We start from the raw sequence: 15,825 nt of genomic DNA on the forward strand, positions 1-15,825 counted from the left end.
AAAATGTTCATGAACAAATAGTTTGTGGAATAAAAAAAAAGATTTGGGGACCCCCTTTTTGTTCAATAAGCTTATCTGTTGTCCACGCAAAACATCCAGCTCCAGCAGCACCAGGCCCTCCAGTCCCTCCGTCTTTCCAGGCTTCAGTCCGAGTCACAAAGATGGCGGCGGAACCCTCCTGCTTCTGGAACCACTGGCTCGTTCAGGTATCGGTCGTCCAAAAAAAACAAACCAACCTGCACGCAGAGCGTTAACCGATCATGCAGGTATACGGAAATCATAGAAATATTTCAATTACTTCTCAGTGAAAATCAAATTAGCGTTTAAAATAACCCAAAAACGCTCCGTAATAAAGAAATGACTTAATAAACATCACTTCATCATGAACAGTCTCATTTCACAGAGCTATGCTACTTACAGAGCGACACTTTATACTCCGGTTGTTTTTTTTTTTCCAGTTCGAAAAAAAACTGAGCAACGTTAGCTCCAGCTAGGTAGCCATTCTGCGTAAGTAAGCAGCTGAAAATAAAACAACAGACTCACCGGAGAACTCTCAGGACAGAATGTACATTATCCAGTTCAAAATAAACAGATTTCCTTCATATCACAGCAACACTTATGCATAGTAACTTCTCTACTTCTGCTGAAATGTGCTTAGTCTGCATAGTCTGCCATTTCTTTTTTTCTTCTTCCCTCTTCTTCTCGTACCGACACAGGAGAAATGTGGGTCTAGTGCCCTCTACAGGACATTCTAAGAACTAACAAACAAACACATTAAACATACAGACAGATCAGCATAGTTTATGGGGGTTACATCATGGATTCACAATACCTAGCTAAGCACTGAGAAAACAATTATTTTGTCACATTCAATTGATTCTCTTAGCGTCTGTTAATAATGTGATGTTAAGTTTAAATATCGTCTCAAAATGCCAAAGTAAATGGAGCTTCGAAAATAATAAGAAAAAGATGGGATAAAACAGAAGGTTTTCATGACAGATGGAAAATAAAATGTATTTAAAAAAAAAAAAAAGATGTTAAATTTGGACTCTTTCAATTAAAATGTAAGAAATCCGAGGGATTAGTTCAAGAAAAATGCACATTCTCTCGTTCCTTCTCTATTTAAATAATGGAGCTCATAAAACAAACCTCAACACAAAACTCCTGCTTAAATCCAATTCAGAAATGTAAAGTTGGGCAGTAGTGAAACTGACAGTTTTCTTACCAGACACTAGGTGGTGATCTTTTACAGGTAGAGTGTAGTCCTCCATGAACAGGTGACTCATTAAAATTATTATTAAAGCAACTGATTGTGAAAACTTGAGGCAGCACGTAATTCAGGAAATGTTATATGTGATAGAAATGACATATAAAATGTGATAATTTTATATAATTTATTTTACCATATTAAATTTATGGTAAATTTAATAATTTTAATTTACCATTATATATATACTGTATATATTTATATATACCAAAAGTCTTTCAACAGCAAACCTAACTCCCCAAATAAAGTTTGTTCAAAGTAAAATATTCTTTTGTTTCTGAATAAATGTTTGCTCATCTTAACATGTTTGCAATTTGGTTCAATTCTGTTCTGCATTTTAGAAATCTCTTTCATGGCACATTTACCATAATCTTTAACAAACATTTTTCTCTTCAGAGAAATCTGACCTGAGGATTATATACAGTATCACTGGAGTTGGTAGTCAAATTATAATACCTTGATTTCTTGCTATCATTGGGAAAACCTTTTGTACTATTGAAGGTGCTCCTGAACAGCGGATTTGCAGACTTTCTAAAACACCATGATTTTAGTTTTAAATAAGTCATGTTTTTTAATGAAGGTGAGTTGATGCCAAACTGATAAGTGGAAAAGGCAGACAAAGTTCAAAGGGGGAAGAAAAAGAATATTTTTGGAGAGATTACTTCTGCTTTTGTAAAGTAACCAATATAATGTTACAAACTAAAAGTTTGTGAAGTAAATTAGAGATAAAAACAAAAGAAAACTTTTCCTGGCAAGAAACTCTCTCCTTTGAACATGTCGAGGGGGGAAGAAACACTACCGCACCCATGAAATTCCTGCATGTCCTTTATTTGAGCTCCTCATGTATTACCACTGACCAACCAACCAGGTCCCTGTATGTTTACAATGTCTCCATAGTAACCCACAAAAGCTCCTGGGCCCACCTCAGTGTCACCGAAACCTCCAAAGCTCACCACACCCAAATTAACTGATTTTGTGGGATGGATGAATGCATGAGCATTTTTTGGCATGTTTCATTCGACATTTCCACCACAGGAACTTGAATCCCACACAACACACACAATGTCAAGGTAAATGTTTACCTGGATTTGCATCACCTGTGTTTGATGCCCACCTCACCTCACCTTGCTTTCTCCTTCCTCTGTGACGCAGCACAAACACAGCGTCAAACTTTGTTGTATAAAGGCAGCCGCAAGTTGATGTATTTGAGTGTGTGAGTCAGCCTTTATTGGCTCTTTAAAATGCTCATTCTGTGTGATACCGGTTGAGCCATGAGATGATAAGACAGCCATCTGTTTCGTAACTCATGTATTCTTGAGGAGGGTCTAATTTAGAGACAGGCAGAAAAAAATCCATCCCAAATGCTAATGAAGATGGAAGTGACTCGATTGATTTTTGGTAAACAGAATACTTTTAGTAGTACATATACCAATGAACTAATAACAAATAAATCAGGTGTAAGGTATTGATATTGGAAAAGATGACATGAGGAAATCTAAAAATTAGGTTTTAAATTATTATTTCCTTTATCAAGCAAAAAGCAAAATGCTATTCAAACCAACACTGCCCAACATGAAAAAGTAATCAGTCCCTTTGTTAAATCAGTAACTGACATAATTGCCAACCAGACCTGAGGAATCCACCTAAATCAAACCTGTCTGACAATATGAGATAGGCCAAAATGTGCTAATAAGAAACAAATCATGCTCCAAACTAAAGAGCAGATGGGAAACAAAGTCATTGGCATTTATCAATCCTAGGAAACCAAAGCGGTTATTTCCAAATAAAATAAACAGAGAACATTAGTGGCTCTTCCCACTATTGGACGGCCTATTATAATCTAAGAGTGCATAAACAACTATTTAGACAGTCACAAAATAACCTAGAACACCTAACGCACTAGAGGCCTCACTTCCTTCAGCTAAGGTTGGTGTGTGAAGGAAATGGAAGCCAAGTGCAGACAGGAAGATGTTAGTCTCATATTACAGTGAAAGTTTATTATAAAAAGAGATATGCAAATATGAGGAACTACAAGATGGACACAAAATAGTACCACAGGCAAACTAGGGTGGAATGCACTGATAACGAAAGGATCTGATGGAGAAGTAATAAACTGACTGGCTTTTAACTGCCGAGGAGGTTATTAGTAGAACATCACAAAGGTGAGTATGATCAAGGTAATACGGTTGAATGATGACCTAAACTGAGCAACTGAGAGAAAATGATTAACACAAACAATTTACACAGAGTAATCCAACAACATATGAAATCTAATTAAATAAAATATTAAAGACTAGTACTAAAGAAAGAGAAAATACAAAAAAGGTCTAGTGTCTATCTCCAGAGGTCAATGGGCGGGTTACACCCGGGACATGTTATCCAACCATCACTTTGTAATTTTAGCATGAAATTAATTAATGGGTACCCATGTGTAACCCATGGTTAGTATGGGCCCACCCAGACTAACCCATGGTTACACGTGGGTAAAAAAATGGGATACCAATTAAAAAGGCAAACTAACACTCAAATATGAAAATAACCTTGGTGCAAAACACGGCCAAAACACTTAACACAATGAACAAGAGGTGCAGGTTTTTAAAGTGAAGGCAGAAAGGAGGAAAATGCCAATGGAATGCACACCCAGAGCATTCTCTAGAAACAAAGATGCATGGAAACCAAGACACATTCAAAAGCACCTGGAAAATTTCACTGAGAAGCTGAATAAAAAGAAAATAAGAAGGAAAAACACCAACACAAAAAATAAATTCACAAACCATGACATCCTCCCCATTCTGAACAGGTTTCAGGCTCATCAGAGCGTCAACACAGAAACTATGACATCAAACCAGCAGGAACATAATAACTCCTACTTGTCAGTCAAACTAACATTAAAAGGTTGTGAGAAGAAACAAAGGTAACCAAAAACCTGCAGACTCCAAAGAAAGACATTACCCACATCAGCATAATATGACCTTCTGAATTTGATCTTCTTTAGCTTACATCTGTTTATTAGCTTGGCTGGGTTTCTGACTAATCTTCTACTGCATTTACTCTGCGTGCTCAGACTTGACGCCACCTGTCGACCATTTTAGGTTTGTCATCAACTGACCAATCAGTGGTTGCAATTTGTCCCGATCAAGTACACGTAGATCTTTATCTAGAGAAAATGTAGTTCCGTCAACATTGCCAGGGTAACCGCTGCAATCTTAGAGCATTGAGGAAAATAATAGGAAATTCTTGTCAAATGTTGTCAGTGGGGGACATGCAATTCCGACAGCCGTTACCCAGAGCGTGTGGAGGGTGGATTACAATTTATTACATTTCCAAAACCCAAGCGGAGTCTAGAATAAAGCAAGAGATGGATTAAAGTTTGTGGTCGACCTCATGTCCAGTTGAATGAAACTGATCAACGCAACTACCACATGTTCCTCTACACAAAAGTAACTGCTAGTAAGCATGCTATTTTTTTTGTCATGATGACACTGTGTGATAGCCAAATCAAAGACCTGTAAGTGAAGGTAGTTATGATTGATTTTATATGTGTAAATTCCAATGGTAGCTCTGTGGCAGCGTGAAAACATGTGCTGCAGTAACTGCGGCATTTACATTTAAGCACCCTTTTATGTTAATAATTATTTTTAAGCATTTTCCTAAAGACACTTTTTCACAAGCTTGTATTATTTAAGTTATTACTCACAAATGCATCTGACACAGCTTTCACACTCACATCCAATGAGCCTTTGTGCCACTCATTCTTCCTCTGACTTCGAAAAACTTGGGCTTCAACGTTGATTTCTCAGTTGTTTCCCACTAATAACCTTACAGAACTGATGTAGGACGCTTCAGAGAATTTTCTTGCCTGTTGTCTTTGCCTCAGTGTTGGTTGATAAGGCAAAAATGATTCAATGTCTCGGCTAATGCATTGAGTTTCACCCCTTCTGTCATTATAATACTGTTTGTCTGAGGTTTGCTCTACTTCCCCATAGGGGCGGAGCCAGTGTCATGTCAGGCTCTAACAGTTGGCAATGTGAACTTAATTTAATTACACTGTATTTGGATCAGATTTAAATTTTTGTGAAGGATTTCAATACCCTAAATCTAGTAAAAATGTAGAAAACAGAGCTAAAATGTTGCAGGAAAACGTAACTAAAATCAACCATTTACAATTAACTTTCAACCTGTTATAGTAGAAAACTATTAAGTGAAAATTGAACTCTTGATTTTTGAGCAAATTAGAAGTCATGTATGAAGTCACTCTGCAGTGAATGAGCCATTTTTTATGATCAATTGCAGTTTATTGGGTTCCACAAAGCTGTGTTCTTTTTTTATTCCATTTGTAACTACAGGTAATATAAGTCAAACAGCATAATTGGATAAATGCTATTTTGCATATGATACTCCGATATGTATGTATCCCAACAAAACCCATCAATTAGCTAGAAAATATTTATTCCTAATTTACTTTGTTCTCCCATAAAATAGTATGTTGTATATTTTTACACAAAGTTTGGGAATCTTTCAAAAAACATTTTTCAAAAGACAAATTTATTTTTCTTTGACTTCTCTCTGAATAAGATCCAGCTAGTTTGGTCATTCTTTAGATGTGAAGTCACTGGTGTTTATCAGAATTACTCAGAGGTGGCTTTTCTGAGAACCTTCCTCAGGGTTATTTTTATCTACTGAACATTTAACTTCAAGACTGTTTTCGTGAGTGGTCTGATGAGACATGTGCTTCCAGAAACATGAATAAACACAGCATACTGACAGAATACGTGGACAATGAAACACTTTAACGTAACATTGAGATACTTTATTTGAAATCTAATTCTAGCACTTTTCAAGACATAGTTACATACATGAGTTACATTTATTTGACCTATAACAAATGCAGTGTAATAAATAAAACCAATCTACAAAATAATAAAAGGCTGAATGCTCAGCATTCGCTCACACATGACATTGTAATTGTAATAATACAACACACACACATTTTAGGTTGTAAGCAATAAATATTCAAGCTAAATAAATTAAATTCTACATAGTTTTGCATTTTGCACATCTGCAACTCTCTAGTCACTGGACTCCTCTTCTTATTTCATTGCCTGTGGAAAAAGGAATAAGAGATTAAAGAAATATGTAGGGAAAAAAGTAAACTATTTTGGACAAAAACTATGCCAATGTTTAACATTTTACTAAAGACACAACAAACCCTAAAAATAAGTTTCCTGTTCATTTTTGAAGATTTTATCACAAGTCAAGATAAGTCTTTGTGCCAGTGTGGTTTCATTGCTTGCAAGATCTGTTCAGGTGTGCAAAATGTGCACATGCACAGTAAGTGTGTCAGTAGTGCTATTGTTGGGACACTTGGGTGAATTTGCACGCTCTGATTCGTGGTTTTCCTTTACGCCGGAATGCATTGCATAGATGGCGCAGGCTGAGACACCCCATGCTAATGCAGACTAATTCCCCCAGCAGGGATGCCTCTTTGCATGATGCAACAGGCTGCATTTCACACCAACAACAACAACAACAACAACAACAGTGTACGGGTTCTCCCTGCCACCACTCCTTCCTGTTTGGCTTAAGGGTCACGTGAGAAGAGATTAGACAGCCTTAGATATCTTGGAAGTGAATAGATCAGAGGAACATACTCGACAGCAAAAACAGGATGGCGTGATTACATACTCTTCATCCAGCTCTGCAAAGTTGCCCAAGTGAATTGGACAGGATGAGTTTGGTAAAGGTCTGGTTTTATTTTTAAAACTCAGGAACTGAACTACAGCTACATCCCTTTCAGTTATTCTTAGAATTTGATTTAGTGGCTATGCAGTCAAACAAAGGGTAGCAAAATCATATAGAACAGCTTAACAGCTAACTAGGATAACATGAGCAGAACTTTAAAGAAGATTTAAAATATTAAATATCTTTTTTTATAGTTTACTGTAAGATATGTATACCCCTTGACCTTTTCTACATTTTCACTCATTACAACCACAAGCTTCAATGTATTTTTATGGATTTTTTGTGATAATCCAACAGTGTACTGAACAATTGCGATATGAACGGAAAACAGGTAAAAAATAAAAACAAGTGATGCGTCATCTACTTTAAAACAAAACAATTCACTGCTATCAAAGAAATTTTCCAAAAGCTGTAAAACACTGCAATGCATTTTTGCATGCACACAAGTAGGCCAAAACCGGAGTAACACCCACCTCTTTGTAACTTGATGCCCTCACACGACAACGTCACCTGCGGGTTTCTGGAGTTTCTCCTGCTCTGACCCAGATCCAAGATAGGAGGCTAGGAAGTTTTTATGTGACCTGTAACTGCAAATGATATTCAAAATTAACATAAAAAATATTGTAGGTGTTGTGAAGATCAGAGAAATGCAGATGCCAGGTGTTCTGAGATGAAGGCTACATGTCTTTGGCCACAAATATTTAGTTTCAGGTGTTCTGATCAAAAATGAAACTTGTTTCTCAGAAATACCTTCTGCTTTCTCTTTGAATCCTATCTGAGGAAGTTAATCATTTTCTTGTAAAGTATTTACTGCTCTGTTGTGCAATATCTAGGAGAGCAGCCAGCTCAGCATTCATTAGATCCTTTTTACTGGGTTGGATATCGATAAGGAACTCTAGGACCTGTCACAAACTGACACTAAGCATAGTTAATCTGCATTTCAACATGACTAATAGTTGTTATGACATTAATTTATGGTGAAATTATAGATTTCACTACAAGTCACGGAAGCTGGAAAAGTCCATCCATGAAGGTTGGTGAGCAATCCTTGCACTGAGTGGGTGTGTTTGGGTGTGTTAGAGTGCTTTTTCATTCGGCACTATGTTAATACGCCAGGAAGTGTTTCTGGGCAGAATATCTGAATTGTAATGTGTGTTATGCTGGGATCCATGGGTGTGGATGGTAGTCAGTAATCTTCCCCTATTATAGTTTCGAGGGAGCAAAGAGGTATTTTTTTTTGTTTTTTGTTTTTCTGTTCCATGCTGATGTCAGTCAAGAGTTACGTTTTGTCAAATAAAATAATTTAAAAATAATTGCAGAAGCCAGTAATGGTAATCATGTTATCAGATTTAGTTGTGTATCTTGACTGGAAATCTTTAAATAAGTGATCAAGTATCAGCAAAAAATGAAAACAAATAAGACTGTATCTGATTTGCATGACAAATCAACAATATAGATTAACAGGTTAATAGTGAATTAAACTATTTTTTTTACTGTCCCTTGTTTTTATTAAATGAAGAGTTTATATTTTTCTTTTGAGAAAGTTATCACAATCACAAGATGGTACTTTTAGAACCCTATTGCTTTTTTTCTCTGATATATTGTAACACACTTTTAACTTTTAAATCCCCACACTTTTCAAATAAACTGAGGAAGCAAAAACTTTTGGACTCATTTCTTATCACTCTTTGTTTGCAATAAACTTTAACTCACCATCAGCTTTTTTTTTTTTTTTTTACAAGGAAATGAGCAGACTTGTACACCCCAGGGTCATGCACTGTCTTACAAACTATACTCTTGCGTAAATTACAGTACACTGAACTGTGGATCCAAATGTGTCATTCGTCAGTGAGATTCTTTCAGACTTACTGAGCACAGGTCATGAGCAGGATGGCACAGCAGCTGATGACTGACAGGACGACTGCAATGATCACGAGAACCGTCTGCACCAGATTCGTATTGTAGCTCTGAGTAGGGGGTATGAATGACCCCAAAGTTTGGATCCCACAGCGCTCTCCATCGTAGCCCTTCATACAGCTGCAGAACAAAGACAACAGATCCGCCAATGGCTGCTTTTGAATCCTTGTTATGACGATTATTTATCTAAAACTTGCTTTGAGCTTTACTCACATGCACACTGGCTCTGTCAGTCCCTCTATGTATTTGCAGTAGCCATGAATGCAGAAGCCCAGGTGGGTGGAGGTGCAGGGGTCCTGAGTTGAGGTGAGAGTGGATCTGTGCCCCCTTGTGATGTTGGTGTGCTGCGGGTTGAACGGAGTGATGGTTTTGCTCCTTTGCCTGTTCTTCCTCTTGCCTTTGCCCTTCCTCTTCCTCCTCTCATCTTTATCAGCATGCGCCTCTGTGAAGGGAAAGAGTAAGTTGAACAGGAAGTTGTATAGTTGGACATTTTTTCAAGTTTTACTCAAATTGTTTGTGGAACCCCAGTAAACCCAGTAAAAATCATCGATCAGTGTCATTCAAAGGAAGAAACTGATTTATCGTTTCATACCATGGTCGATCATGTATCTGTGGTCTAGTCCTGACGGTTCTTCTGTTCCCAGTTCATCGTCGTCGTTCAGTGGTTGATGGTGGAGTTCCCCATAGGCTGAATCGGCTGTCACTCTGGCTATTTCACCTGAATATGTGTCTTCAGATCCCTGAGCACCCAGAGCGCTGCAGACGACTGCAAAACCACAGAAAGGCACACAAACACAAGGGTTAAATCAAACAAAAGTAAAAAGACATAAGAAAACAGAAGTAGTTAGATGTTTTTCATTTTTCAAGACACTGAACACTAAAAATAATTAATAACTAATCATAACAAAAAATATTTTTGCAAAATGTAGAGAATAAATGCAAAATGTAATTGTTCCTGCTATTTAATTTCCTGTTTTTCTCTCCATAGAAAGTAACCCTGACCCAATGCCCAGTTTTATCTCTTCACTTGTCTAACAGAAGGAGCAAATTGCTGTCATTATTTCTGTGTCTAATAAAAGAATGACCCATAGATAGAAGTGTTGCTGTAACTACCTTTGTTCACTCTCAGTTTTTGTCAATGGAAAGTCCTCCTGGCCCAGTGCGTCTTTGTTTAGCTGTGTCTCATTCCAACAGGGAGAAACTGATAGCGCTATTGTTGTTATTAACTTTGTGCGCTTTTCTTTTTTTTCTGTTCCTTAGACGAGACTTTTGTTTTCTTTGTTGTTTATTATTATATATGTATCTCTTTTTTTTTTATCTCTAACCGCCTTTCCTGCCACAGTAGATTGTAGTTCAGACTGGAATGGTTCCTTTCTACTGTCCCCACATGCTTGCTCAGTACTTTTTTCAGTGTCAGTGAGTCAACACAATATGCTTACATAAATAGTTAACTTATTACCAGCTGGTATTTTTTGATCAACTGAACCGGTTCTGAAACTCACTATATCATTTCTAGACTTGAATTGAATTTTGTCTGAACTGAATTCAAAATGCGACCTGATTTTCTTGTAAAGGGACATTTGTTGTAAACTGGTGTCATAAAATTTGATTTGTACGACAAGGCAAAGAAGTTGACATTTGGAAATTGGATTGGTAGCAACAAAGTAAGACCAATTTAATCTTGATAGAGTTTTGCTTTCCTTATTTTGTCAGCCGTAATTGTTGTCACTTGTATTTGACAAAGTGACAAAGTGAGAAGGAGACAGGGCTCTTGTTGCTTATAAATGTTTACATTATAAAATGTGCGCTTTTCAGTAAATACTTTATCTTGAGAACTTAGCTAAAAAAAATCAATGATCACCAAAATAACATAGTTTTGTCCTTTCAAATATCATCAATAATCAATAAATATAAATCTGACAGTGAATGGTTCTCTACAAAAAGAAGCCTGAAATATTTCTAATAATGAGAGCAGTGCGAAAAATTGATTATCAGTTTGTATTCAAAAATAAAAATGTTCTATGAGGAACAACATTTAATAAATAAGAATAATGTGTCTTATGACATTCTTAAATCGTTATTTTTGGTTGGACGATGACATAATTAGACACAGATGTGTATTTCACAAACTGTTTTTTTGTTTTTTTACCTAAAAGACCTGAGATTCTCTATTCCTCCCTGACAAGTCATCGCTCAAAGACTCACATTTTTTCTCTCACCCGCATGCTCCTTTCATATTACCAATTTAACTTCCGGCACACAGAATTAAAGTACAAGTCCAGACTTACCAATGCACAGCAGAGAAATGATGATGAGAGTGTTCATATCCCAGGAAGACGGTGTGTTGCGTATGACAGTCCTGCACTAATGTGTGTCTGACGGCGTGTGTGTGTGTGTGTGAGTGTTGGAATGTAAGTCGCTTGCAGATGAAGTTTGCTCTCTTTGCTCTTAGGTGCAGCTTTTATAGACCAACGCCTGCCACAAAACTCCGGGGGGAAAGGAAGGGTGTGAGTGTGTGTGACATGAAAAAAAATGTGTGTGTATGTTTAATGATCAACTTGCCCTTGGTAGCACATTTTTACACCAAGTGTCCTGAAATAGGACTGGGAATAATTAGACTAAATGAGACCAAGACAAATTAAACAGATGTATATATTCTGGCTCTATTCTGGTCACCATTAGAAAACAGAAATGGCTGGTACTGGATTAGTCCATGTTGGTAAATTTCTTTCCACATGTCTCTAATCATTAAACTGCCTTAATTACACTTCCTGTTTAGTAGTCACAGTATGATGAAAAAAGATTTCCGTCTTTTTTTTTGTCACACCTAAATGTTTGAGATCAACAAATAAATGCTATAACCAGACAAAAGTAACACATAGACACAAAAAGCAGTTTTAAAATGTCAAGTTATTTTAATAGAATTTCCTAAATTAAATTTTGGTCCAGTTGGCTTTACAGAAATGTTTCAATTCAGTCCCGTTGGTGGTTTTTTCAATATGAAGGGCATATAACCTCAAATGGATTTATAGCTGGACTTCGACAGAATATCCCCCTAAAAATATATATATATTTTTTTTTTTAAACAGGAAGCAAACCACCAGAGTAGTTTCACTTTTCTCTGGTCAGTCATCAGACTTTTTTCTTGAACGTCTTTGGGATCATCCAGTTGGTTTATGGCAAATATGAGAGAGCTTTTTGTACTCTTTTTGGTCATCTGTGCTTTTTTTTTACCTTGGGACTTTCCTTCTGATTTCCATTTTCTTTACTTCTGTTGAATCATAAAAACTGACGTGACGTTTTTGTGTGACCTGGATGAGTTGTTGATGTCGTTTAGGAGTAATTTTGGTGGCTCGTTACTCCATAATCCATATTTTCTCCACTTTTTGTTCTCACTGTGTTTCATTGGAGCCTCAAAGCCATAAAAAACTGAGTTGTACCCCTTCCCAGATTGATAAATGCCAGTGACTTTGTTTCTTATCTGTTCAAGAAATTCTTTAAATCAGGGGATAATGTGTAACTTTTTAACCTATTTTATGCTGTCAGTAGGTTCTGTTTAAGTGATATGTTGCTGTAGAGGCTAGGAGAATTGAACTCAGTTTCCTAAAGAAATTGTTCATCATAATTAATTCACAACATTCACAGCTACGTTTGGTTTGGATGACTTGATTTATTTATTTTTTTAAATCTGTTTTTTTTTTTAAACTGGTTCATTTTTTTATTACCTAAATGTATTTATTTTAAAAGTCCATTTTAAAACAGCTTTTTGTATTTACGCAGGAAATCCAAGTGTGTTTGATGATTTGAAACATTTAAGTGTGACAAAAAGCACCAGGGAATCTGTCCTTAAAAGTGCAAATACTATTTTAGCAAGAAACTCTTCACAGAGGCAAAATTTTGCTTTTGTATACAAGGGATGGAGACATTAATCAAACAGTAATGAGAAAACATACAAATCAAACACAAAATCACACAAACAACATTTTATTTGACAATAAAGATGCATCCACATGTTTGTTTTAGTGATTGGCTGTATGTAGCCCAGAGACATGGCTGAACTTTGTACAGGGTTCAAAGTGATCATAAAACAAGAAGAATCATAAAATACGTTCTATGATTGGGTGTGTGACGGTGTAAAACTATATGAAAAGAAGAATTTCCAAATTACCTGAAGTCTACTCTGAAGAAGATTGGGTACAAAAGCTAAAATCACTCTGGAATAACAGTTCAATACACTTATATCATTTTGTAATTTGTAAAATATGTAATTAAAAGCTGAACGTCGTTTAGTAGAATAAGTATTCCACCAAGAACTCCTATATTAAATCAGGATTAAAGTCCCCTTTCCCAAAGACAAATTCAGGGGTAAATTTGTAGATTGGTCCAATTACCGTACATTACCCTGTGAGAAACCACCTTCTAAGTTATTATCAGATAAAAGTGATATTATAGTTTCATAGGTGAGTCCCTTGCGTGCCAGTCCAATTTTATGATTGCAAAGGATTGATAATTGGCTTCATGTGCAAATACGGTTAAATGGTGAGAAGTTGTCTAAAAATAGTGACGTGGCATAAAGCAGTAATGTGGTAACAAATCATGACAGACATTAAACAGTGTATAATTAAAGTATTATGCTTTTTTCTATGTTACACATGTTTTATGGTATCTGTCACAATGTGTCTCCGCAGATTCTTTACTAAAAATTTCCATGAGTTTTGTTCCGTTCCACATAGAGTCCTCTGGTGTTATTGTGTGTGAATTTTCTGTGTGTGGGTTTTATAAAAGGATTCTTAGTGTTGCTATTTTAGTCCTCGGTAACCAAGAGGACACCTTGAGGCTTGGGTGGGGAAGCTGTTCAGATGTTTGTGTTGCTCATGTTGTTGTGTCTGTCGAGAGAGGCTGTCCCGCCACACGTGCTGTGGTGGAATCCCATAGTAACCACTCAGAATGCTAGGAACCTCGATGTCTTCATTCCACAGCCCAGGATCTCCTGAGAAGTTTTGTTTATAATGGCTGTGGAATTAGATTGTTTGGATTAGGTGTAAGAATGGCACCGTAGATATTAGATTTGAATGTGTGGAAAGTCTGAGCCAAGGTTAAAGCGAAGCGCCTTATAACAGCCACCCACTGTAAACACACCACTGCCTAGTTATCAGCCGAAAGGTAAAAACATTATTTGTGAATTATTTGCTTTCAAAAACACTCACAAACTTTGGTGAAAACGTTCAAGAACAAACAGATTTGCAGGAACGAAGACACTTGGTAAGGAACTACTAAATGAAATTAAAAAAATGTTTAAACCAAAAGTCAAACTCTAAAATACATTTTTATTCATTCAAAAAGACTTCATCAATCCCACAGGGAAAAATCTTCCAAAAAAATATTGCAAAAAAAAGAACAGCACAGTCTGGACTTTCTCCCCTTAACTTTGATTGTCTGTAGTTGATTTTTGCCAATCGGCAAAAAGAAGAAGTTGTGAACAATGGCGTTGGTTTACTGCACTGTTTTAGCAACGTAGCAGAGCAGAGGACGTGAACAAAGCCATGCAGTCAGTGTTGGTCAAATACTGAATCCACATTGACAGCCTGCTCATTTGGCTCAGCACTTATCCATTCACAGAGGAGGATGGATGTTTATAGCACAGGCAATTATGAAAGCTTCTTGGGGTCGAACTGACACATTACATACGTAACAAGCAAACTTTAGCCATTGGGTAAAATTTAAAACTTCAACATAATCCATGCGTCCTGGAAACAATTGTTTCTCAACAGCCGAGAGCCCAGACCCCCTGGACGAAGCAGATAGTGTAGGACAAAGGGATGGTTTTCAACAGGCTACCTTTGCACAAAATCTCCAGAGGTTGCTCTTTTGCTGAAAATGTGCTATACAAATAAACTTCTCTTGCCTAAGCTCCTCCACCACCTCACCTTCTTCTCCCATGATGAAAATAGTTTTCGACCTTACTCTGTTTTGTTCACATTAAGGATGAGATGACTGGTCCAACAAAATAGTCTACCAGCTCTCTGTAATCCATCATCTCTGATATTCAGATGAAAAATGACAAATAGTTTTTCCAGCTAACGAGCTAGTAAAAAATTTGTAAACAACCCGCTAAACAATCACAAACAATTTGATTAGATAGCAATTAAACAATGTTAGCAGCTAAGTCTATACTGTTACCAGCAAACATGATTTTGATTGGCTACCAGTCGTAGTTTTAACATAGCTGGTGTAATTACATGGTAATGAACCATTGGAAGTAATGAACCATTGGAAAATAAGACAAGACAATGTAGTCATTGTCTTGTCTTATTTTTAAGAATTTTGTAAAAAATATAGCTCAGACTTTAGAAATAACTTTTGTTTTATGTTTAGGTTAATTTCTTTTTGATCAAAATTATATTCATTACTTTTATATTATATTGTGATGCTTTTCACTTACTATCAATGTCTGTAGGAAAATGCTATGCAAATATTTCAACATACATTCAAGAAAAGCGTAAATAATTTCATAACGACAATAGAGGGAAAGTTGTGACGCCAAACTAAGTACATTCGATTCTCTGGAAACAAAAATATCTGGACAAACTTTTGTTATTGTGCATGACACGGATGCTCTGGATTAATAGAAAGTTAGACTTGCTGACAGCAGAAGTGAAAAATAATACTGTGAATGAATCTGGAACGCTTGTGATTGTTTAGGTCGTTGCCTTGGACAAAAGTGCTTAAAATATCACACTTTACTCTCATGCTCCTTAAGAGAAATAATAAAAGAAATGCCATGAAGTCAACATGAACCAGTTTTGAGATGCAAAACAATTGCATCCGTGCTACACGTGGAGGGATTTGTTTTGTCAAAGGACACGCAAGGATGCAGCTTAATGGGGCTTCCCTTCCAC

At 36.5% G+C, this 15,825-nt stretch overlaps 1 protein-coding gene across 1 annotated transcript; it reads right to left on the reverse strand.

The window, feature by feature from the left end:
* Positions 1-6,062: 6,062 nt before the first annotated feature.
* Positions 6,063-11,371, reverse strand: LOC102226897 (amphiregulin-like). The gene is made up of 6 exons (XM_005798471.2): positions 11,215-11,371; positions 9,519-9,692; positions 9,140-9,368; positions 8,879-9,046; positions 7,483-7,596; positions 6,063-6,369 (listed from the first exon to the last, which is right to left on the reverse strand). The coding sequence occupies exons 1-5, from the start codon at positions 11,249-11,251 to the stop codon at positions 7,503-7,505; spliced, it is 702 nt and encodes a 233-aa protein (XP_005798528.1). The 5' UTR covers positions 11,252-11,371; the 3' UTR covers positions 6,063-6,369; positions 7,483-7,502.
* Between the last annotated feature and the right edge of the window lie 4,454 nt (positions 11,372-15,825).

Source organism: Xiphophorus maculatus, chromosome 12, assembly GCF_002775205.1.
Source record: "Xiphophorus maculatus strain JP 163 A chromosome 12, X_maculatus-5.0-male, whole genome shotgun sequence".
NCBI lineage: Eukaryota > Metazoa > Chordata > Actinopteri > Cyprinodontiformes > Poeciliidae > Xiphophorus > Xiphophorus maculatus.

Coding starts and splice junctions, on each gene's coding strand:
- LOC102226897 (XM_005798471.2), bottom strand. CDS start 11,251: ATGAACACTCTCATCATCATTTCTCTGCTGTGCATTG. Junction 9,369..9,518: donor CAGATACATGATCGACCATG/GTATGAAACGAT, acceptor TTCCCTTCACAG/AGGCGCATGCTGATAAAGAT. Junction 9,047..9,139: donor CTGACAGAGCCAGTGTGCAT/GTGAGTAAAGCT, acceptor TTTGTTCTGCAG/CTGTATGAAGGGCTACGATG.